The following is a 22,677-nucleotide window of genomic DNA, read 5'->3' as shown; positions in this document are numbered from 1 at the left end:
TAACTAATAAGAACTTGCTGTGTAGCACAGGGAACTCTACTCTGTAATAGCCTATATAAGAGAAGAATTTAAAAAAAGATTGAATATACATATATGTATAACTGTTTCACTTTGCTGTACATCTGAAACTAGCACAACATTGTGAGTCAACTATTTTTTATGAAAATTTAAAAAAATACTAATAAAAAAAGAAAAACAAGAAATCTAGTTAGAAGTTAAACAGAACCCAAGGCTTTCCCCCACCTCATCACAAAATATACATGTCTGCTATGATGTTGACTGAAGTTTTCCCTAACACTAATCCTGACTGCCCATGATCCCAGGCAAAATTAGTTGTTTTTTCCTTGTGTTTCATATATTGTACATATATTGGTTAGAATATTTATTGCATTTTATAGTAATTATTTTCTTACCTGTCTGCACCATTAGAGTGATATTTGAGGAAGAGATTGTGCCTGATTTATCTTCATAATTATATTCACAATATAGTGCGAAGTGCAGTGTCTAACATGAAGGAGGCATTCAGTTACTATTTACTGAACGGATGATGGTACAAATGTGTGAAAGTTCAAGGATGGCCATTTTACCCACATCACACTAAACCAGATTATCCCACATTCCTCCTGTGCCTGCTGCCAAAGACTTTTAAAGAAATTTTAAACTTTTCCAGAACTTTCCAGAGAGCTTTTTTCATATCCTTATTCCTGAGACTGTAAATCAAAGGGTTGATGAGTGGAGTCACCATAGCATAGAACAAAGTCATGATTTTTGGCAACAACGTGGAGTGGCTGGATCCAGGGCTCACATGCATCACCATAATGGTCCCGTAGAACAGCAGCACCACAGCCAAATGGGACCCACAGGTGGAAAACGCCTTTTGTTGACTGGATGCCGAGGGCAATCGAAGAACAGCAAGTAGAACCAGGGCATAGGAGATGAGAATGAAAAGGAAGCTAAGGAGGATGATGAGGGAGCTTAGAGTACAGCTGGTGAGCTTGGACATGGGAGCAGGAACACATGAAAGGGTCAGCAGTGGGCCTGAGTCACATACAAAGTGATCAGTTGCATTAGGACCACAGAAAGGCAGTTGGGAAATGAGAATAACAGGCACCAGATACCAGAGAAAGCCACATATCCAACAAGCAATCACTAGGTTGAAACAACATCTACCAGTCATAATTGTGGCATAATGCAGAGGATGGCAGATGGCAAAGTATCGATCAAATGACATTGCTGAGAGAAAGAAGCACTCAGTGGAGCCCATGGAAAAGAAAAAATATAATTGAAGGAAGCAACCAGTGAAAGAGATGGCCTTGCTCTCTGAGAGGAAGTTGATCAGTGTGTTTGGAACAGTGGAGTTGACATACCAGATCTCCAGGAATGCAAAATTCCCCAGCAGGATGTACATGGGGGTGTGGAGATGCTGGTCCCAGCACACAGCACAGATAATGGCTCCATTTCCTATGAGAGTCAGGAGGTAGATGATGGAGAAGAACATAAACAGAATGACCTGAATCTCCCTGCTGCAGGGAAAACCCAGAAGGATGAATTCACGCACTGATTCAGAATGGGATGCTGATTTGGAGATGTTCATTTAGTCTGTAAGCTGTGCTGCAATGAAACATTATTATTGTGAGGCCAAATCCAAACAACTGAGCGTAACACACAAGGCCCTTCACAATTTGATTTTTATCTACTTGTCTAACCTCACCTCTTGAGTTTTACGTCCCAGATAAGAAAAGAATAATTATATTTCTGTCAAATGATGTGCTACTCTTTCTACCTAAGATTGCTGGTGCTCCTCCTTTTGGGCTTCCCGCGGGTGGCGCTAATGGCAAAGAACCTGCCTGCTACCGCAGAAGAGGTAAGAGACAGGGGTTGATCCCTCGGTAGGGAAGATCCCCTGAAGGACGGCGTGGCAACCCACTCTGGTGATTTTGCCTGGAGAATCCCATGGACAGAGGAGCCTCGCAGACTACAGTCCATAGGGTGGAAAAGAGTCGGACACAACTGAAGGAGCTTAGCTCGCACACACGTAGCACACGCACACCTTCCTTTCTACCTCCGTCTCTTTCTCCCCTCCCTTTCTTCCCTTCACCCCTCCCTCCATCCCTCCCTCTTTCCTTCCTTTCTTCTTTCTTGCCCATCCCTTCTGGATCCCTTCCTTTCTCTTTCTCCATCTTTTTGCTGTTTATTTACTTTTTTTCCTTTGATCGAATAATTTGTACTTGCAATCTACAGCGTTTACTGATTGCCACCTTCTGAAATGTTGCTGGACTTCACCATCAATAGTAATTCTTTGTTTTTGCCATAGCATCTGACATATGTGTGTGTAAACTTATACTATGCCTTCTTGTAACTGGTCACTTTTCTATCTCTTTACCAGTCTGAGCTTCATGAAGGCAGAGATGTATTTTTCATCTTCATATTATGAATTCTTAGCACAGTTCACTTCACTTCATAGGTAGGCTAGCATATTTCCTGAATCAACATTAAGGATTGAAAAAACATTCTAAAATGTTTTCCAGAAGGAATGAGAAAACACTCTAAAAGCTACAGCATTTTTCTACACTAAAGAATTTGCACTTTATACTTTGCATCAATTTTTGTTTTGCATGTCTTAATATACCTACTAGACTGTCAACCTCTGAGGACAGAGGCCAAGTGTTAATCATCTTTGATCTTTTTTGATATCTAATACATCAGCTGGTAAAGAATCTGCCTGCAATGTGGGAGACCTGTGTTCAATCCCTGGGTTGGGAAGATCCCCTGGAGAAGGGAAAGGCTACCCACTCCAGTATTCTGGCCTGGAGAATAACATGGACTGGGGTCACAAAGAGTTGGACACAACTGAGCAACTTTCGCATTATTTTTTAGGTAATATGTACATTATAATTGCTTACTAAATGAATAAATCATTATTTCTGCCCCCATTTGAATTTTAATTCAGATAACTTTCCACTTGGAAGCCTTAATCGTTTCACATATGCAAGGAAAGAACCATACCATTGGACCTTGAAGAAGAAAGTTGGGGGCAGATGAGTGCAAGGATATGGCAAAAAGAGGAGATGATGGATCAATATGGTATGAGACTAGAGTAACCAAATGTGCCAGTTTGCCTGGGACTGAACTAATTTTAACCCTGAAAGTCTTGTAACTCAGGGAACCCTCAGCCCCAGGGACGCAGGGATAGCTGGTCACCCAAGTGAGGTCCCAAAGTTGACCCAGCTACCTCAAAAATGCATGTGCACTGGTCCCCTTGGATCTTACTGAAGTCCCTCCTTTCTCTTATTTGTCCGCAGAGAAAAAGGAAAGGGCTTCACTATGACCATGAGAGTATTAAGAGGACGTACAAAAGTACTGAGAAGACACCTGGGAACAACAGCAGGGGCTGTCCAAATGGACTTCCAGGAAGGCTGGATGTCCTGTGCAGCTGAGTACACTCATTATCAACTGATGTCACACTCCAGAAATGCAGGCTGTGTGGAAATACATGGCCAAGGTCCTTGGGTGGGTAGATGCAGCCCTGATACTCTTTCCACTCTAAACTAAATTACTCAGTAATGCTGCATTTTTTTTAACCCATATTGCCTTTGACTAACTCTGCTTTTTTCTCTTCATATGGTTACCTGAAGGTAGTTGATTCTTTCAGTCAAACTTCTCTGAAGGTATTATGAGAAGAAAATGACTCCATGAAGACCATGGAAATGGGGAAATATAAAGGGAGGAAGCAGCAGCCAGTGAGACAGATTGACTTAGCATTGTATTTAAGAAGAAACTGGGGCTGGGATTCTGATCTAGATTGAGTTGATGATTTTTCAAAACATTTAATGATCTGGTTTCTGATGATCAATATACTGAAGAAAACATAGCAACCTTGGAAAAAGAAAGACCTAAAATAGTTTAATTTGGTTTCCTTACTTAACGAAAGAAATACTTTATTATTCCCGAGGGACACTCTGGTATCGGTATGAACCACATTGATGTCTGAAACTTCCTTCAGAAGAACTTTGAATGTCTCCCTGACAGTAGTTAGCCCTGGTTTGGCCAGGATCTGTGTCTCTATCTCTTCTTTCTAAATGCAGTGATATCATGGAATCTATTCTATCATTGTTTATCAAAACCATTGTTATGATTTCCCAAGACTTGATTACCCAGTAGATAGACAATTATATATACATATGAGTAAAAACAAAACAGGGTTAATATTCTTTTAGCTTTAAAAAGAATTTGTGAAACATTCCCAAACTGCTTTGCTTTTCCTAATTCCTTAACCTACCTGGACTTCCAAGTGGATGGCAATTACTGTAGTTTGTCGTTGTTTCTGTCTCTCCGAAACAATGTATGGATATGTAGATACAGCTCCTATAAGTGGAACCAGGGAAACAATACTTTGAATCCTGTTTGACATCATCTCCTATGAATTGCTAGTCGTAACTGAACTCTTTTCTTGCTTTCAAAAGAGCATACTGTCACTTAGAGTTGTGAAAAAGCTAGAAAAAGGATTCATCTATACTTACTTCTTTTAATGACAAACACCACAGATTTGCCTGGGAATTGAAGCTATTTAGATTTTTGGCCCTCAGATCTTTTATCAAGAATACCACAACCACCACCACCACCACCAAGAAACAAATTTAGGATTATTTCTTGAGGAAAAAAGAAAATATAGGGACATGATGTGATTTATTTCTGCAAACCTGTGAGCTATGCTCAGGAGGAACTGAGTCAGTATGCCCTTGCTTCTCAGCTCCTATCTCAAAAGTGTGATTCCCAGGACTTTCACTGAAAAACAAACCTCCTTTTGTACAATTAACTTGGCAGTGACTGCCAAGATTCACGTCAGGGGAGATGTCTGGAGGATGATGAAGGTTAGACTCTGGGAGTGGTTTCTAGTTTTTAATTTGGAAGAAAGGATTCAAGTACCATCTACATAAATTTTTTAATCTTAAAAAAAAAAAAGGAGTTCTGAACCAACACAACATTGTAAAGCAACAGTTCTCTAATTAAAAACAAATTTAAAAAATAGAGTTCTGGAGAGCATCCTAAAGATTTGGTTCTTTGTATATTTTAAAAAGTTGTCCTTAAAAAAAAAAAAAAAGTTGTCCTTTGGGAAGGCTAGTCTCTCAGGCCAGTATCTGCCTTTACCATCTGTGATTAAATACCTTTTAGAGAGCAACTAGGAAAAATAAGTAGTTGTGTGAACTGAGCATATGGTTGTGTCTTCTGAACTCAAAGTTAATTATGAAATATCTTTTTATTCTGTAAGACCATGGTTGCTCTAGGGAAAAGTGACAGCCACATAATTGATCACCAGAGAAATGTAGAAAATTGAAAATGTTTTTCTTATGAGGAAACAAAAGGGAAAAACTTAAGGAATATGAGATCTTTGTTTCTAGTGGTGCCATTATGGTTTATTTTTTGTTTCCTTCAGAATCAGTGATCTAACTGTATTAGCTCTGTGCTATCATAGTATGAGGCCTTCCCAGCTGGCGCTAGTGGTAAAGAACCCACCTGCCAATGAAGGAGATTTAAGAGAGATGGGTTTGATCCCTGGGTCAGGAAGATCCCCTGGAGGAGGGCATGGCAACCCATTTCAGCATTCTTGCCTGGAGAATCCCATGGACAGAGGAGCCTGGCAGGCTATAGTCCATAGATTCACAGAGTTGAACACGACTGAAGCAACGTAGCACACATCATAGTATGATGAGTTTTCTCTTAAGATTCTTGAAATTTTTCCCAATGTTATTCTAACTTCTTTGTGTACAAAAAAATAATTATCTTTTTTGATCAATATAATAGGCCCAATAATGCTATTTCAAAAACATCTTCCTTGAGGTGTTACCTCCATATTTTTTTCAGAGTCACTGTCTGAATGACCATTTATTTTTTCAAACAAAATTCACATTTCATTTGGGTTGAAATAAACTTTACAAAATTATTTTTTTTCACCAAAAAATGTAACAGGAATATTTTCTGTATTATTCGTGGATAAACCACAAAACACTTATTTTTGTAGTTTTGCTTTGTAAATCAAGATAAGGGAGTACATACAGTCATGGAAAACGGCAGAAGAAAACAGAAACATCAGTTGTGAATGACCATTTTTTAATACCTTAATTAAAAAAAAAAATCTTTGGTTATGCTGTGTACCATGTGGGGTTTTAGCTCCCCAACCAGAGATTGAACCCAAGCCCTTTGCAGTGAGAATGTGAAGTCCTAACCACTGGACCACCAGGGAATTCATTGAATGACCTTTTAGAGGATCTCTGGAGTCAGGTATAGTAACACAGATTGATATAATCAGTCTGTTAGTGTCTATTTCTATGTGGTAGTGAAAGGTTGAGCAAAAAATATTAGAAATTTGAAGTATTTATGGTCATTATAGTGCAAGGTGGGGAGCTGTGAGCATCATGAGCCAGTTTGAGGTGGCAGAACTACAACATGTACGTGATTAGGACTGCAGGACCCAAGGTAGAGTGCACATGGGCCAAGACACACTTTCCCTACTTAACAATTTTGTCTAGGATCAGTTCTATCTTAATTTCATCTGTGCTAGGCTCGCCATAGGTTGCCAACTGTTGGGTTTTACCCTGTCCCAAATAAAACTCTTACTGCGTTGTGATGAAATAAGACCAGTGTTTCAAACTTCATGTGCATTATGGTGAGAGGTTTTCCATTGTGATGGAAATATTTTTATTATTATCAAGTGTGCAAAGATATCCATTCTATTTCACAAATTGGGAATTCATTGGACATATATTCTGCTGAGTGGACAGAAACATTTGACATGTATATTTGTTTTCTATGATATTTAGAGTCATTTTAGCTGACACAGTCCCTCTTCTTGCTGCTGGGGGAAGCCACTATTCCCTAGCATTGGGTTTAGCAACCAGTATTTAGCAACCCACTCCAGTATTCTTGCCTGGAGAATCCCATGGACAGAGGAGCTTGGTGGGCTACAGTCCACGGGTCTCAAAGAGTCAGACACGACTGAGCGACTTCACTTTCACTTTCAGGCATCTTTTTCTCTTCTCCATAAAAGCTAAGGCACAATGGTAAAGAATTCACCTGCCAGTGCAGGAGATGTGGGTTTGATTCCTGGCTCAGGAAGATTCCTTGGAGCAGGAAATGGCAACCCACTCCAGTATTCTTGCCTGAGAAATCCCATGGATGGAGGAGCCTGGAGGGTTACAGCTCATGGGGTGGTAAAGAGTCAGAAATGCCTGAGCAACTGAGCACACAGACATCTTTTTCTCTTCTCCATAAAAGCTAAGGCTCAGCACTTTTTAAACTTCCACCTCTTTCAGTCCTAAAAAGGTGGAAAAAGAGAGATAAGAAAGTTAACGTAGGGAAATTCCCTGAAGCCCAGGGGTTAGCACTCTCTGCTTTCACTGCTGAGGGCATGTGTTCAATTCCTGGTCAGGGAACTAAGATCCCTCAAGCCAAGCTGCCAAACAAACAAGCCAAAAAAGAATGTCAACATATTTTTTAAAAGGCTAGACTTCTGCTTTCCTAATAACTTTTCCTTGTAAAGGGACAGAGACCTTCTTGCATTCTATCATGGAATTGATTTAAACTTCTTTGTCATTTAACATCTTTACCCACTAGCTTCAGGTAGACGTGTCAACATGTTGATTAATTGGATGTAGAAATATTCTTTGAAGAAAAGTTAATGACCATCCAGAAATTTTAAAAAAAGAAATTTAATGGACTAGTTTAACAGCAGACTGGAGAGCAGATAAAAAATATATTAACTCAAGACTGTATCAGAAGAATAAGTAATGCATTCTGAATAGATAAAAAAGAAAAATGAAAGAGAAGTTAAAGTGGAAGTCCAATATTAGTTTGACAACTGAAAAAGATGAGAGAAGCAGACAGAAGTAAATATTAAAAGACAAAATGTTTGAAAATTTTTATAGATTTGGTCAAGCACAAAAATCTACAGTCTCAAAGAGCAAGCCCAACACATTACAAACAGTATAAATAAGAACAGATTCATACTTATATGAGTTATATGTAAGCAACAGAAAACTAAAGACAAAAATATTACTTGAAAAGGAACAAGAGAAAAAAATTGATTGGTTACATCTCCAGAAGTAGGACTTATGCAGAAAGTTGATTGCTCAATATCTACAGTGAAATCCGGATGTGGAATTATATCTTGAATATCCTGGGAGGGAAACTGGCTAATCAGAAGTGCATCAGCAGGAACAACATCCATGGAGGATCGGTGTTAAACAAAGACACATTAAATAAAAGCAGTTGGAGAAACATGTGAGGTGCATCCTTCCTAACTCTAATAAATATCCAGACTTTGTGTTTTACTTCTTTAGACATAATTTTTAAACAATCTGTATCTGAGAGTTCTTTTATAAACCATGTGTGATAAGCCCAGTGTCTGAAGTCTGGGTGTCTGTCTCTTGTGTCTGAGCTTTTTGTTGGCTCTAACTTGTGGCACTTTGTTATATTGTATATTGTGGTAAGAAAAATAACAGCACCCAAAATCTCAGAGGCCTAATCCTCAGACTAACATATTCCAAGCCTGTGAATCTGCTAGTTCACCTGGTGAAATGGACTTTGATGTACTAAGATAAGGGTTTCAGCTGGGAAAACTTTCAGTTTCTAGGTGGCCCCATTCAAGGTGTATCCTTGTGTCCTGAAGAGCATTGAACCTTTCCTGGTTTCAGGAACCAGAAAGATGGTAGGTGTGAGACAAGGCTTGATTTAGTGTTGCAGGCTTTGAAGATTCTTTCCAAAGCCTCCAGAAAGGACTATAGCCCTGCCAACACTGATATTTAGCACAGCAAGACTTTGTTAGACTTCTGACCTATAGAATTGTAAAGATAATAAATTTATTTGTTTAAGCCACTGAGTTGGTGGTCATTTGTTGCGTTACTGTAGCAATACAATAGTATTACAACTAAAAAATTTTTTTCCAAGTAATACAGTTGTCTTTGGCTTTGTCTGCTCATTATCCTTGAAAAAGATGTTTGTGTGGATTCTGCAAGACCGAGGAGGAAAATCCCTTCCTCACCCAGGGTCTGGGCTTGTGTCTGTCAGGCACCAGAGGACACTATTTGTTAAGGATATCCCTAAATGAAAGCAAAGTCTGAGATTCTTGATATGTAAACTAAGGCTGCCACATTTGTGAGGGCCTCTCTGTAACCCCAGCTTCTCAAAGGCTTTTTTTTTTTCTTCCCATCTACTTATTACCAAGGCAACCTTCCCTACATACAGTTCCCTAGAATTGGAGTGAGAAGCATGCTTAGTTCAGATTTTTCTATTTTTGTATATTATATATATTATAGAATGGCTATTTGATAGCAGTTTGATAGGGTGTTTAACTACCTTTAGACGATGTTAAGGCACATTTTTATTTTCACTTCTTTAAAAAACAAAAAGGAATTTTCGTGACTATAGGAATTCATAAAATGTGTGCTTATTCCTAATCTGCTGAGATGTTTGTGTATGACAAAAATCCTCAAGTATCGGTTTGTTGACAAGTGTAAGCAATATAGGTGGCTGAGACTCTACCAGATACATAGGTGTCAAGGAAATACAAATGTATATGCAAGATAATAGCTATGTTTTTACTTATTAAGAGCAAAGAAGAGTAATTTGTTTGAAAACATAAATGGCTAGTTCAATTCAGTTCAGCCTCTCAGTCATGTCTGACTCTTTGCAACCCCATAAACTGCAGCACACCAGGCCTCCCTGTCCATCACCAACTCTGGGAGTCCACCCAAACCCATGTCCATTGAGTTGGTGATGCCATCCTACCATCTCATGCTCTGTCGTCCCCTTCTCTTCCTGCCTTCAATCTTTCCCAGCATCAGGGTATTTTCAAATGAGTCAGCTCTTCACATCAGGTGGCCAAAGTATTGGAGTTTCAGCTTCAACATCAGTCCTTCCAATGAACACCCAGGACTGATCTCCATATGCTGGATATAAAAATAACAATGATAAAACATAAAATTTGAGATGAAACAGAAAGATTTAGAAGTTTGAAGGGAAGTAAATTACTCACTTTAGTTCAAAGTAACTGCAATAATTTTTTCTAAATAAATATTATTTTGGGTTAATTTTCTATCTCTATTCATTGAAAACCTAAAAATGGTGGAATGTCAACTGTGCTAATGGGAAGTAATTCTTAGGATAAAACTGATTTGGAAGTTTTTATCTAAAGTAGGAAGATAATGAATGGCCTATTAAGAAGCCATAGATGAGGCCAATGAAGCCATAGATTTGGGCATTCTGGAGAGCAATGACTGTAATGACTGAGTATGTTTCTTTCAGGGACACTGGAAGCTATGCTGATGCAGTTGGATGGGCGATATTGACCTCTACAATGCCTGAAGAATCTAACTCGGTGTGGGTCCTACTCTCACCTGCGTGTATCTCATCTTTTCCCTTGAACTGTCACTTTGCAGTGGGAGAGAAAAAGAATCTAAAAACCTGTCTGCCATGAGAACTCCTTCTGCAAAAGAGAAATGTCTCATATTATCCTGTTGCTTTATTTCTTATTCTTATCCTATAGTGAAATCCAAGTATAAGTGTTACCTTTTAATGTCATGTTAAAATATTATTTAACAAGCCTACTTAAGGCTCATCTAACTCTAGAAGGATGTAATTTTAACCTAGTATTTGCTATTTATGGGATTTCAGATGTGTACAATTATATAGTTAGATATAATAGAAAACTGCTAAACTGTGTTAATTTTCTTGATAGAGTGGGGGGAAAATCCCAAATGTTAAGGTTGTGTTTTCCTTCAGGGCATTAACTGGTTTATATATACCTTAGAAATTTTATTTCAGTGTTCTTTTTTATACTGTGATTATATAAAATTATTATTTATATTGTTTTTTGAGTTGGCTTTGTCATCCTACCATCAGTCATTAAAGAATTAAATACAATTCTGACATGTGTTCATCATCTATTTCAGAATTATGTTTTTTAATTTATTTTTTTATTGAAGGATAATTGCTTTACAGAATTTTGTTGTTTTCTATCAAATCTCAACATGAATCAGCCATATCAGGATTATGTTTCATAACGTAAAAAATTTTACTTTGACAATAACACAGTTCAGTTCAGCAGCTCAGTTGTGTCCGACTTTTTGCAACCCATGAATCACAGCATGCCAGGCCTCCCTGTCCATCACCAACTCCAGGAGTTCACTCAGACTCACATCCATTGAGTCAGTGATGCCATTCAGCCATCTCATCCTCTGTTGTCCCCTTCTCCTCCTGCCCCCAATCCCTCCCAGCATCAGAGTCATTTCCAATGAGTCAACTCTTTGCATGAGGTGGCCAAAGTACTGGAGTTTCAGCTTCAGCATCATTCCTTCCAAAGAAATCCCAGGACTGATCTCCTTCAGAATGGACAGGTTGGATCTCCTTAGCGCTCAGCTTTCTTCACAGTCCAACTCTCACATCCGTACATGACCACAGGAAAAACCATAGCCTTGACAGACGGACCTTAGTTGGCAAAGTAATGTCTCTGCTTTTGAATATGCTATCTAGATTGGTCATAACTTTTCTTCCAAGGAGTAAGCGTCTTTTAATTTCAAGGCTGCAATCACCATCTGCAGTGATTTTGGAGCCCCCAAAAATGAAGTCTGACACTGTTTCCAGTTTCCCCATCTATTTCCCATGAAGTGATGAGACCAGATGCCATGATCTTCGTTTTCTGAATGTTGAGCTTTAAGCCAACTTTTTCACTCTCCTCTTTCACTTTCATCAAGAGGCTTTTTAGCTCCTCTTCACTTTCTGCCATAAGGGTGGTGTCATCTGCATATCTGAGTTTATTGATATTTCTCCCTGCAATCTTGATTCCAGCTTGTGTTTCTTCCAGTCCAGTGTTTCTCATGATGTACTCTGCATAGAAGTTAAATAAGCAGGGTGACAATAGACAGCCTTGATGTACTCCTTTTCCTGTTTGGAACCAGTCTATTGTTCCATGTCCAGTTCTAACTGCTGCTTCCTGACCTGCATACAGAGTTTTCAAGAGGCAGGTCAGATTGTCTGGTATTCCCATCTCTTTCAGAATTTTCCACAGTTTCTTGTGATCCGGACAGTCAAAGGCTTTGGCATAGTCAATAAAGCAGAAATAGATGTCACAGCATCATCTTTCAGGATTTGAAATAGCTCAACTGGAATTCCATCACCTCCACTAGCTTTGTTCGTAGTGATGCTTTCCAAAGCCAACTTGACTTAACATTCCAAGATGTCTGGCTCTAGATTAGTGATCACATCATCATGATTATCTGGGTCATGAAGATCTTTTTTGTACAGTTCTTCTGTGTATTCTTGCCACCTCTTCTTAATATCTTCTGCTTCTCTTAGGTTCAGACCATTTCTGTCCTTTATCGAGCCCATCTTTGCATGAAATGTTCCCTTGGTATCTCTAATTTTCTTGAAGAGATCTCTAGTCTTTCCCATTCTGTTGTTTTCCTCTATTTCTTTGCATCGATCGCTGAAGAAGGCTTTCTTATCTTTTCTTGCTATTCTTTGGAATTCTGCATTCAGATGCTTATATCTTTCCTTTTCTCCCTTGGTCTTCAGCCTCTCTTCTTTTCACAGCTATTTGTAAGCGCAGGCGGCTGCAACCTGGGCGTGGCCGAGAGGAGTTACCACATCCGAGGTCAGGGGAATCGGCGGAGAGTGTCAGGCTGCGACGGCGCAGGATCCGCTGAGAGGAGCTACCCAACGTCCGAGGTCAGGGGCGGTGGCTGGGAGGAGCTACCCCAAGTCCGAGGCCAGGGGTGGCGGCCGAGAGGAGACACCCCGCGTCGGAGGTCAGTGGTGTTCGGGAGGAGACACCCCTCGTGCGTCAGGGGCCAGGGACCACGGCGGAGAGGAGCTACCCCGCATCTGAGGTCAGGGGAGGCCAGGAGAAGCCACCTCACGCCTGAGGCCAGGGGCGGTGGCCCTGAGGAGCCACCCCGTGCTGGAGGCCAGGGGAGGCGCTCGAGGCCAGGGGCGGCACCCGGGAGGAGCAACCCGAGGAGCGGTGGCTGTGCGGGCGTAGGAGGGCCTAGAGGAGCTACCCATGTTGAAGGTCAGGAAGGGCTGTGGTAAGGAGATACCCCTCGTCCAAGGTAAGGAGCAGCGGCTGTGCTTTGCTGGAGCAGCCATGAAGAGATACCCCATGCCCAAGGTAAGAGAAACCCAAGTAAGATGGTAGGTGTTGCAAGAGGGCATCAGAGCACAGACACACTGAAACCATACTCACAGAAAACTAGCCAATCTAATCACACTAGGACCACAGCCTTGTCTAACTCAATGAAACCAAGCCATGCCTGCCGGGCAACCCAAGATGGATGGGTCATGGTGGAGAGGTCTGACAGAATGTGGTCCACTAGAGAAGGGAATGGCAAACCACTTCAGTATTCCTGCCTTGAGAACCCCATGAACAGTATGAAAAGGCAAAATGATAGGATACTGAAAGAGGAACTCCCCAGGTCAGTAGGTGCCCAGTATGCTACTGGAGATCAGTGGAGAAATAACTCCAGAAAGAATGAAGGGATGGAGCCAAAGCAAAAACAATACCCAGCTGTGGTTGTGACTGGTGATAGAAGCAAGGTCCGATGCTGTAAAGAGCAATGTTGCATAGGAACCTGGAATGTCAGGTCCATGCATCAAGGCAAATTGGAAGTGGTCAAACAAGAGATGGCAAGAGTGAATGTCGACATTCTAGGAATCAGCAAACTAAAATGGACTGGAATGGGTGAATTTAACTCAGATGACCATTATATCTACTACTGCAGGCAGGAATCCCTCAGAAGAAATGGAGTAGCCATCATGGTCAACAAAAGAGTCTGAAATGCAGTACTTGGATGCAATCTCAAAAACGACAGAATGATCTCTGTTCATCTCCAAGGCAAACCATTCAATATCACAGTAATCCAAGTCTAAGCCCCAACCAGTAATGCTGAAGTAGCTGAAGTTGAATGGTTTTATGAAGACCCATAAGACCTTTTAGAACTAACACCCAAAAAAAGATGTCCTTTTCATTATAGGGGACTGGGATGCAAAAGTATGAAGTCAAGAAACACCTGGAGTAACAGGCAAATTTGGCCTTGGAATGCGGAATGAAGCAGGGCAAAGGCTAATAGAGTTTTGCCAAGAAAATGCACTGGTCATAGCAAACACCCTCTTCCAACAACACCAGAGAAGACTCTACACATGGACATCACCAGATGGTCAACACCGATATCAGATTGATTATATTCTTTGCAGCTAAAGATGGAGAAGCTCTATATAGTCAACAAAAACAAGACCAGAAGCTGACTGTGGCTCAGATCATGAACTCCTTATTACCAAATTCAGACTCATATTGAATTAAGTAGGGAAAACCACTAGACCATTCAGGTATGACCTAAATCAAATCCCTTATGATTATACAGTGAAAGTGAGACATAGATTTAAGGGCCTAGATCTGATAGATAGAGTGCCTGATGAACTATGGAATGAGGTTCGTGACACTGTACAGGAGACAGGGATCAAGACAATAACACAGTCAGTTACTAAAGATAGCATCTTTGTTTCCTGGATAAGATCCATACATAGGCACCAGTTAGAGAAGACGCTTGAAGTATCATCAAGAGACTTGTGTTGTGTTAAGGCTCTGTAACACCCTGAAGGAAGTGTTACTGCTTGTATAGCTTCCTATGGTAACTTGGCATTTATCTTTTAGCCTAACCCACTCCAGGAAGCATGGCTGGGAAACCATTGAGAATTGTTTTACTCAGATAACAGACTGACATATGGAAAATTAGTAACACACGTACTGTCAAATTAATCAACACGAAGTAGGTAAATGGGAGGGCTGTGTTATACAATAAGGTTTGACTGTTTCAGAACCTTCAGAGCCTAAAGTCAGCTTTCCAGCAAGAACTGACATACAGACAACTCAAACAACAGCAGCCCAGGGAATCCCAGGGCTCGTTAGGCTGAATGGTGGCATAAGGACCATAAAAGCTTCAGATACAGACAAAGCACTAGGGAGAGGGGATCTCTCCAGTCCTTGCAGCCAGCCCTCAATTAGGGCGTGACTCGTAAGAACAGCATTAGGGCACAGACAGGGCAACTTTGATGGTCATCTGAGAATTTCTCATTTTCCTAGCCAGAGACTATGAAGAAAGGGCTGGTGGAATGAAGAGCAGGGTAAAATAAAACTGCATAGTTCCTGATACTCAATGATGTAAGTTTCTCAGATCTCCAGTCTCCTCCCTTACACCTCTTTCTGACTCTGAAATACTTTTTATACTTTCTGTTGCTCATACTCTTTCTCTATATTGACATTTATTAATCTTAAATTTAAGAAATCATTTGAGTCTTGTTCTTGGTTTATACACTTAGAAGCATTCACAGAACAGTGAAATTTCCACAGCATCAGAGAATTCTAGGGATGATAGTATTTTGGAAGGTGACTACAAGATTTGCATAAGATAGGATCAGATTTACATAACAGAAGGCACTGAATTCATGGGGGCTTCCCTGGAAGCTCAACAGTAAAGAATTCATCTGACAATGTAGGAGATGTAGGTTCAATCCCTGGGGTGGGAAGATTCCCTGAAGAAGGAAATGCTAACCCACTGTAGTGGGTTCATCAACTGGGAAATCCCGTGGATGGAGGAATCTGGTGGGCTACAGTCCATGGGGTCACAAAAGAGTCGGACACTACTTAGTGGCAATACAACAATAGCTGGATTCATGACAATACTGTCCGGAGCCTACCTAATTCTAATATAACCCATCTGGATCCTAATTCCCATTTCTTCAATTATTTCAATTGCCTCTTTTTTTTTTTTTTTTTGGCCTTTTGTCTAGCTTAAATCTCTCTTGTTCTAATTTAATTCATCTTTCTTAGGTCACTTGGTATTCTTGACCTGATGAAAAAAGAAAATGATTCTAAGGTGACAGAATTTGTTCTTCTGGGTCTATCATCATCCTTGGAGCTGCAGCTATTTCTCTTCTTAATCTTTCTGTTGTTTTACATGGCCATTGTCCTGGGAAACCTCTTGATAGTGGTAACAGTGCGAGCTGATACTCACTTGCTCCAATCACCTATGTACTATTTTTTGGGCCACCTGTCCTTCATTGACCTATGCCTGAGCTGTGTTACTGTGCCCAAGATGTTAGGAGATTTCCTACAGGAGGACAAGATCATCTCTTTTTCAGGATGCCTGGCCCAGATCTACTTCCTGCACTTTCTGGGTGCCAGTGAGATGTTTCTGCTGACAGCCATGGCCTACGATAGGTATGTTGCCATATGTAATCCTTTGCACTACCTGACAGTCATGAACCGCCAGCTCTGCTTTCAGATGGTTTTTGCCTGTTGGTGTGGGGGCTTTGTCCATTCTATCACACAGGTCATACTGGTCATTCAGCTGCCCTTCTGTGGGCCCAATAAACTGGACAACTTCTACTGCGACGTCCCACAGGTCATCAAGCTAGCCTGCACAGACACATATGTAGTAGAGGTGCTGATGGTCTCCAACAGTGGTCTGTTGTCTCTGGTCTGTTTCTTGGTCTTGCTCTTCTCTTATGCCGTCATCCTGGTCACCCTGAGAACTCGGCTCCGCCAGGGCCAGAGCAGGGCACTCTCTACCTGTGCCTCCCACCTAACAGTGGTCAGTCTGATCTTTGTGCCATGTGTATTCATCTACCTGAGACCTTTCTGCAGCTTCTCTGTAGACAAAGTTTTCTCTGTCTTCTACACAGTGATCACACCTATGTTGAACCCCCTCATTTATACTCTCAGGAACACTGATATGAAGACAGCCATGAAGAAGCTGAGAAAAAAACATGTGACATCCTGCTGCCATGTCAAAGAATGAACAGGAAGAGGTGATTTAGAAAATATATTCTTTCTTAACACACTCTTAACTCATCCAGTACCTGAGTACATGCAAAATTATAATGCATTGTTCTTGATTATAGCTGGGAGGCATAGGTGACTTTATCAGGTGTCAAATATTAAGCAAGGACCTCAGTAGTGTTTACTGGCCCACAAATGATAATAGGAATTGAGTACTAGGGTCAAAGGGACACGCTGAAAGATCAGCTCTTCTAGCCTTTTGCCTATAAGTGATCTTCCTTTATTCATTTCCTTTTTAAGCTCTTTTCAAATGAAAGAAGATTGTACAGCTCCTTTTGTGTCCTACTCCTCTAGGGTATAACATTTCCTGGTGTCCAGAAGTTCCTTCTGAGGTCTCATCAGAGAATCTTCCAAGGCAATGTGAATCCCTTTTGTCTTGTCTGCAACAAATCTTGAAAGCATCACAAACTAGCCTGCATATTAGTGTTAATCCAGGAATTATCGTGTGCATTGCGCCAATTTTTAGAAATGCAGTTGAACAACTCATTTGATTGAACATAAGCTCTTAATGAAGTTTATGTGTAAAGGAAAGGAAGTCTGAGGGTGGTAGAGGGAGGGAAACTCTCAGCATTCTGCTGTAGAGAATTCTCTAGAAGAGACATTCCATTTCACCTAGTTTTTCTTTCAGCTGAATTGTTGAGAGAGAATTGATAAGACTGTTCTCTAATTGTTCACAATGTTTAAGAGCTCTGAACTCTAAAGGAAAAAGAGAAAGAAATGAGCTATGGTTTAAAGCACCCATCTGCCTGGTTCCTGCCCTTGAAGAACTATTTCTCTGCCCAGAAGTGTTTTGAAAAGTAAGTAATATTACTCAACTTTGTTTTTACCAACTCAAATTTGTTAAATAGTATCTTGCCCAAGATCATGTAGAAAAAGTGTAATTAACCAGGAAAGCTAGAAACTTTAATTAAGGCTAAGTTAATATTTTTTTCTCCTCAGGAAGAGTATTAATACAATCAGATGAACTAACTGCTTTATTTCAATTATACATGCATAGGATCTCAAGACCTAGGAGATCCTTGAAAAAAGATTCACCAGAACATTTATATTTAAGATTATCTAGGTGACTTAGTGGTAAAAATCTGCCTGCCAAGCAGGAGATGTGTGTTCGATCCCTGGGTCAGGAAGATCCCCTGAAGAAGGAAATGGCAACCAACTCTAATATTCTTGCCTCAGAAATCCCATAGATAGAGGATCCTGGAGAGCTACAGGGTCGCAAAGGGTAGGACATGGCAGTGATTAAACAGTTATAACAAACCTATGACATAAGGCTCTTTGCAACATTTTATGCCTATGGAAGGATTTTATTCTATTTACTAAATAATAGTAGAATGATGGACTTTGAAGAATATTTTAAAATTTGTCCTTTATTTCCTAGTCAATTGCTATAGGGAGGCTTTTCTGATTACTTAGTTAAAAAGTATACTTCAGGAAAAAAATGTCTGAAATTCTACCTAATACTATGATTTACTAGATAATTTGCAATACTCCTCATCATGTAAGAGTTTTCTTTACATTGGAATAAAGAGTGGATTTTCTGTTTTATGCTGGGAGTTAGTGACTTTATGCTTAAGAGACTATGTGTGTGTGTGTGTGTGTGTGCGTATGTGTGTGTGTGTGTATATGTGTCTGTATATGTGTGTGTGTATGTATGTGTGGCTACAGAAGGAATTCTCAAAGACTAGGAACAAAGCTACCACTTGGGTGATTTCTTAACAGGATGAATGAGGGTGCATGGCCTCCCTGGTACAGATTACGCCCTCCTCTTTCCCTTTCACTCCATGATATTTCTACAGAGAACTGTTGTCTACCGTAGATATCCAGAAGGGCCGACATGAGGAAACTGCCAGAGTAGTGTGTGAGTTGACAGGAGGGATTAAGTGGTGCTGAGAGTCAGCCAGGCACATTGCAAGAACATTGCAGGAACATGAAGCTCCAGGCTTTCTTATTGTATCAGCTGACTGCAACATTCCCTTTTTCTAATGTTCCTCTGTCATAGGAAAATTGAAGACGTTAAGAAATCACACTTATTAGAGGGTAACAAGTGTTATTTTGTTTAACTTTCCTGAGAACCCTGTGGGGAAGATACTATTATTTTATTGTCCAAACAAAGAGATAATTGAGAGGTTAAGTCTCTCATCCTCTGGTAAATAGTGGAGCTAGACCATGATGAGGATGCCAAACTCCAACGTCCACACTTCTCATCTCTCTGCTCTACTTCCCCAGGCATCTGTGCTCACATACTGTCTTTGAATACCACTCACCTTCCCCAAGTGGATAGTGAGAGCCTTTATAATTAGATATTTGGGTGACCTGTTGATGCCTGGAGGAACTCCGAAATGGCAAAATGTCTACCGCATTTCCAAGCACATAATAGGCTTTCAGCAAATAGCTGCTCAGTGAATGAATGGATAATAAATTAATAATGAATTCACAAAGGAATAATGAATGAATGAATATAAAAGGATCAAAAAATAGGATTTATTTGTTAAAGGAACATCTTTCTGAAAATGTTTCTACTAGATGAGGAGTAAACACTGATGGCATGCTGACTTCTTTTCCATAACACAGAATAATTCCTAGGGCTCTCAGAGGGGGTAATTTGGCAATCAGAAAGTTTCTGTTATCTTACGTACTGTGTATGTGTGTGTGTGTGTGTGTGTGTGTATATATATATATATATATATATATATATGCTCACACATATATAACCCAACATGTAATTTTCTGTGTTCTGACCACCACATTTTAAAAGTCCTATTGATATCTGGAACTGGTAGCATAATATTCAGAAAAGCAAGATACTGCCTTTTGCATTATCAGTTCTCTGCTGAGTGCTAAGTCGCTTCAGTTGTGTCCAACTCTTTGTGACCCTATGGACTGTAGCCTACCAGTCATTGTCCATGGGATTCTCCAGGCAAGTATCCTGGAGTGGGTTGCCATGACCCCTTCCAGGGGATCTTTCTGACCCAGGGATTGAACCTACCCATGTCTTTTATGTCTCCTGCATTGGCAGACAGGTTTTCTACCATTAGCACCACCAAAAAGTTTTATTAATAACCTTATAAAATTTCTGTTTTTCAGACTGTACATGGTTGATATTATCTACAGAATTCACAGGGCTTCTCAGGTGACGCTAGTGGTAAGAACCCACTTCCCAAAGCAGGAGACATAAAAGATAACAGGTTTGATCCCTGGGTCGGGAAAATCCCCTGGAGAAGGAAATATCAACCCACTCCACTATTCTTGCCTGGAGAATCCCATGGACAAGAGGATCCTGATGGGCTATAGTATATAGAGTCACAAAGAGTCAGACAAAACTGAAGACTTAGCAAGTGTGCATACACAGAGCTCATGATTCAGATGCCCCGAGCACACTTCTGTGGCTTGCCTGAGCTTCTTCAGGTTGCCTCCCCGAGGCTTGATCATAGCACTGTGTTTGTGTGCAGCTTTGGACTGAAGGGGACTGAGTGTGAAGTGCATGGTTAAAGCCTGGCTGGGCTGCAGAATCCACACTCACACATGAGAGATCTCTTGTACTGGGATTTGGAAACAGAAAATGCAGGCTGGGAACTGAGCACTAAAACTTGCTATATCCATACTGCCATGTCTGATGGGTTTAAAATTTGAACCTGGCCTTCCAGTAGTTAGTTTTAAGAGTATGGGAACATTATTTTCTATGATAAATTTAAAATTCATTTAAATTTTGGTACCTTGATTCATAGGTTTTTAAAAAAATTTTTTTTGTTGGATTATATTTGATTTACAGTGCTGTGTTAGTTTCTGCTGTACAACAAAATGAATCAGTTATACATATACACTCTCTTCTTTTAGATTCTTTTCCCACATAGGTCATTACAGAGTAGAGTTCCCTGTGTTATACATTAGGTCCTTATTAGTTATATATTTGTATATAGTAGTGTTTATATGTCAATCCCAACCTCTCAATTAAATCCCCTCTCTCCCAGTCTGCTGCTGCTGTTAAGTCAGGTCAGTCGTGTCCAACTCTGTGCGACCCCATAGACGGCAGACCACCAGGCTCCCCCATCCCTGGAATTCTCAAGGCAAGGACACTGGAGTGGGTTGCCATTTCCTTCTCCAATGCATGAAAGTGAAAAGGGAAAGTGAAGTCGCTCAGTCGTGTCTGACCCTCAGCGACCCCATGGACTATAGCCCATCAGGCTCCTCCATCCATGGGATTCTCCAGGCAAGAGTACTGGAGTGGGTTGCCATTGCCTTCTCCGCACTCCCAGTCTATCCCCTCCTTTATTCCCTTGAAATGATATTTATTTTCTGTAACTCTTTTTCTATTTTGTAGATAAATTCATTTGTACCTGTTGTTTTAGATTTCACAAATAACCAATATAATATGATATTTGTCTTTCTCTGTCTTATTTCACTCAGTATAGCTTTTAGACATGGTACATGTACTCTTGCTTTGAGTTCCACAGATATTCGAGGTGGGTCTGCCCGTTCTTTCAAGCTCTTGGAGTCCTTTGGGGTACTGAAAGAAGTGAAAGGAGACAAAGACAAGTCTGATTCGTGAAGTCATGGGAGGATTATTGACTTCACATTTCCAGAACACGTGGGAGCTAAGACTGCACATTTATGGCCTAGCTCTAAACACCTTGTGAATGAGTCACTAATAGTAAGAACAAAGTAAGGAAGCCAATAACAGGAAGAGCAGGGTTTTATTTGTTGTTGTAGGGTTAGCGGTCCAAAATAGTAATACTGAGTACCCTCCTTCCCTTTATCTTGTGCCAACTTTGAGCAAATTGTGTACAACTATATAGGAATGATTTGGATTTTAACTAGCTATTTACCAAGTCATCTTCAATATAATTTTACAGAGTCACTTATTTGGGATTTTTAGAAATAGAAGCTTTTTTAGGGTCAAATTATCCCCTCTTAGAGCCCTAGAAATTGTTCAGTGTTATGGAAAAGAAGTCAGCGTGCTGTCACAGCGTTTATTCCGCATCTAGAGAAAACATTACCAGGCAGATGTTCCTTTAATAAATAAATTCTATTTTTGGATCCTTTTATATTCATTCAGTCATTATTCCTTTGTGAATTCATTATTAATTTATTATCCATTCACTGAGTGAGCAGCTATTTGCTGAAAGCCTATTCAGTTCAGTTCAGTCGCTCAGTCATGTCTGACTCTTTGCGACCCCATGAATCACAGCATGCCAGGGCTCCCTGTCCATCACCATCTCCCGGAGATCACTCAGACTCACGTCCATCAAGTCCGTGATGCCATCCAGCCATCTCATCCTCTGTCGTCCCCTTCTCCTCCTGCCCCCAATCCCTCTCAGCATCAGAGTCTTTTCCAATGAGTCAACTCTTCGCATGAGGTGTCGAAATTACTGGAGTTTCAGCTTTAGCATCATTCCTTCCAAAGAAATCCAAGGGTTGATGTCCTTCAGAATGGACTGGTTGGATCTCCTTGCAGTCCAAGGGACCCTCAAGAGTCTTCTCCAACACCACAGTTCAAACGCATCAATTCTTTGGTGCTCAGCCTTCTTCACAGTCCAACTCTCACATCCATGCATGACCACAGGAAAAACCATAGCCTTGACTAGACGGACCTTAGTTGGCAAAGTAATGTCTCTGCTTTTGAATATACTGTCTAGGTTGGTCATAACTTTTCTTCCAAGGAGTAAGTGTCTTTTAATTTCATGGCTGCAATCACCATCTGCAGTGATTTTGGAGCTCCAAAAAATGAAGTCTGACACCGTTTCTACTGTTTCCCCATTTATTTCTCATGACGTGATGGGACCAGATGTCAT

General features: G+C 40.5%; 2 protein-coding genes across 2 annotated transcripts; one reads left to right on the top strand and one right to left on the bottom strand.

Annotated features, from left to right (window-relative positions):
• Positions 1–607: 607 nt before the first annotated feature.
• On the bottom strand, positions 608–1,603 carry LOC138096746 (olfactory receptor 11G2-like). Its single transcript, XM_068993025.1, has one exon. It carries the CDS (start codon positions 1,592–1,594, stop codon positions 608–610), a length of 987 nt encoding a protein of 328 aa, XP_068849126.1. The 5' UTR covers positions 1,595–1,603.
• Positions 1,604–15,884: 14,281 nt separating this feature from the next.
• LOC138096736 (olfactory receptor 4Q3-like) lies at positions 15,885–16,861 on the top strand. The gene is given in 2 exon segments (XM_068993019.1): positions 15,885–16,806; positions 16,809–16,861. Coding segments are annotated over 2 exon segments (960 nt in total). The 5' UTR covers positions 15,885–15,899.
• The last annotated feature ends 5,816 nt before the right edge of the window (positions 16,862–22,677 follow it).

The sequence above is a fragment of the Capricornis sumatraensis genome, chromosome 2, assembly GCF_032405125.1.
Source record: "Capricornis sumatraensis isolate serow.1 chromosome 2, serow.2, whole genome shotgun sequence".
Taxonomy (NCBI): domain Eukaryota; kingdom Metazoa; phylum Chordata; class Mammalia; order Artiodactyla; family Bovidae; genus Capricornis; species Capricornis sumatraensis.
The sequence above is the reverse complement of the archived record's forward strand: the minus strand, read 5'-3'. Positions and strand labels throughout refer to the sequence as shown.